Genomic DNA, 2,319 nt, shown 5'->3' with positions numbered 1-2,319 from the left:
TTAGCGCGGAGACCAGAGCAAGTGTTTTGTATGTGAGCCACGTTTTTGGAGGCATACAGGGCGCGGGTCTGAACGCCTACAAACCTCTCCTACATTTGGTTCCGGTTCGTTGATTACGTTCATCCGGACAAACTGATGTCTCGGCATTGTATATATGGCAAAAATGACCGAACTGTCCGATCCAGGCATCCAGGGGACATTTGGTGAACCGCCTTATACTCATGTTTAGAGGGGATGCTGATTTTTGCCTTAAGTACCAATGCTTATTTGTAGAGAATAAATGCTTAATTAGACACCTTGATATGAAGATAAGCACATGATACTTAAGAAAAATTGGTTCATTTTATTGAGCACCTTGCGTTGTACAAGTCCTGATCAACTCCTCAAAGTCAGGATCAAAGCTCATTTTCAGTGAGACTACACACCATGAATCAATCCATCCCATCAACCAATCCAATGCAAGCATATAGTAAATATATATATATATAATGACGAGTAATGCCACTTCTTCCGCTCCCGTCAGCTCCGGTCAGTTCATGTCGAGCATTCCCTGATGGAAGGCGGCGACACGGTCGGGCGTCACACACTGGGTGATGAGCCGTGCCCCTGGCTTGTGCGCCCACGGCTTCACCAGGATGCACGTCGCAATGTAGTCCAGGTTCGTCAGGGGCACGACGTGTGCCGGCGGGCCCCAGCCGTAGTCCACCTCGGCGAACCCGAGCCGCGTCCAGTCCGACACAAGCAGCGTCCGGTAGTCCGACGTGATCTGGTAAGGGTCCTCGCCGCCGTCCGTCCCGGCCTCCCCGGTCGCCCACCGCGCGAACTCCGACGGCATCCGCCTCTTCCCGTCCTTGATGATCTTCACCACGTCCGGGATGGAGGAGCCGGACACCTTGCCCGCGGGCGCCGAGACGCGCATGATGTAGTAGCAGTTGCCGTAGAACCCGGCGCCGGCGCGCGGAAGCGAGGCGTGCAGGAGCGGCCGGGCGTTCATGGCGAAGCAGAGGTGGACGGTGGAGTCCGGCTCGAAACCCGCGGCGCGGGTTCGGCTCTGCCAGGCCTTGGCTACCAGCACCTCAAACGCCGAGCACCAGGAGCCGGCGTGCTCCGTGTTGTACTGGGACTTGAAGTGTCCAATGTAGTCCGCCGAGATGTCCATGGCGAGGTACTCGAGACTCTTGGCGCCCGCGGGGCTCGGCAGGCTGCCGACGACGGCGCCGGCCGGGTCCGGGATGGCCTCACGGCCCCACTGCGGCTCCACCGCCAGGCTTTCTACTGTGCTGCTGCGGGCGAGCTCGCCAACGGCAGCCATGAACTGCGCGGCGCCGGGGCCGTCGGAGACGGCGTGGCTGAAGCGGAAGCCGACGACGAAGCCGCCGCACGCGAAGGTGGTGACCTGGACGAGCAAGACGAGCCTGCGCTCGTCCTCCTCTTCGGCGGGCGTGGGCGGGAGCAACTCGTCCTTGGCGATCATCATGGGGTGCTCCAGGTACTCCACGTCCTCGAGCGCGCAGGAGCCCGCGGCCTCCGTGAACCAGACGCCGCTGCCGTCGCCGCCGCAGTCGACCTGCAGCAGCCCACCTTCCTCCGTGAACCCCAGGCGTCCCGCGAGCGGGTAGTACTGCACCAGGGCCTGCGCCATAGCCCGCTCGATGGTCCTTGCCGGGCCAGCGTCGTTGCCGCCGTCAGGAGCCGGCTTGAAGACGTGCAGCGACTCGATGAGCGCCATCTGGGTGGGGTACCGATCAAGCCAGGACAGGCGGAGCGGGCCGACCGGCGTGGGCTCGGCCGGGGCCACCAGGCGCTGCGCCAGCCGCTCGACGGACTTGTTCACGGCCGCCATTGCAACGAAGCCGCAAGAATTGAATGGAGCTGGCGGGAGAGAGAAGTGATCGGCGGGCAGTTAGCTGACTGCTACTGCTCCTTGCTTGGATTTGGTGTGTGGGCGGGTTGCTTGACTTGCCATTGAAGGGGAGGGTGGTATTTATAGGGGTGGTGGAGTTAACGTCCGGCGATGTGGCTCTTGGTAGTGACGAGGATGAGAGTCGGATGGCTACTGCAGTTGCTCTGCTCGGAGAACGGGGGCGAGGTCGGTCCTACGTCGAGCCGTCGGGTTCAAAAGATGGTGGAGCGTCGCTTTTCCTAGCTCTATCCAGTTGCTTGCAACCATGCCCAGCAGCTCACGTTCTTAATTGCGTGCCCTAGTACTACTTCGTCCTCCTAACAACTCCAAGATTGTCGAGGAAAAGGCGGGAGAGAGACATTTGAAGGGATCATATACGTCCATCCGCTTATTTCCATTGCAGATCGTCTTGACTT

At 60.0% G+C, this 2,319-nt stretch overlaps 1 protein-coding gene across 1 annotated transcript; it reads right to left on the bottom strand.

Annotated features, from left to right (window-relative positions):
- Positions 1-303: 303 nt before the first annotated feature.
- LOC125548036 (acyl transferase 7-like) lies at positions 304-1,969 on the bottom strand. The gene has a single exon (XM_048711736.1). The coding sequence runs from the start codon at positions 1,841-1,843 to the stop codon at positions 530-532; it is 1,314 nt and encodes a 437-aa protein (XP_048567693.1). The 5' UTR covers positions 1,844-1,969; the 3' UTR covers positions 304-529.
- Positions 1,970-2,319: the final 350 nt, after the last annotated feature.

Source organism: Triticum urartu, chromosome 3 (assembly GCF_003073215.2).
Source record: "Triticum urartu cultivar G1812 chromosome 3, Tu2.1, whole genome shotgun sequence".
In the NCBI taxonomy this organism is placed as follows: Eukaryota; Viridiplantae; Streptophyta; class Magnoliopsida; order Poales; family Poaceae; genus Triticum; species Triticum urartu.
The sequence above is the reverse complement of the archived record's forward strand: the minus strand, read 5'-3'. Positions and strand labels throughout refer to the sequence as shown.

Bases quoted from the DNA above. Each gene is read 5' to 3' on its own strand.
- LOC125548036 (XM_048711736.1), bottom strand. From the start codon at position 1,843: ATGGCGGCCGTGAACAAGTCCGTCGAGCGGCTGGCGCAGCGCCTGGTG.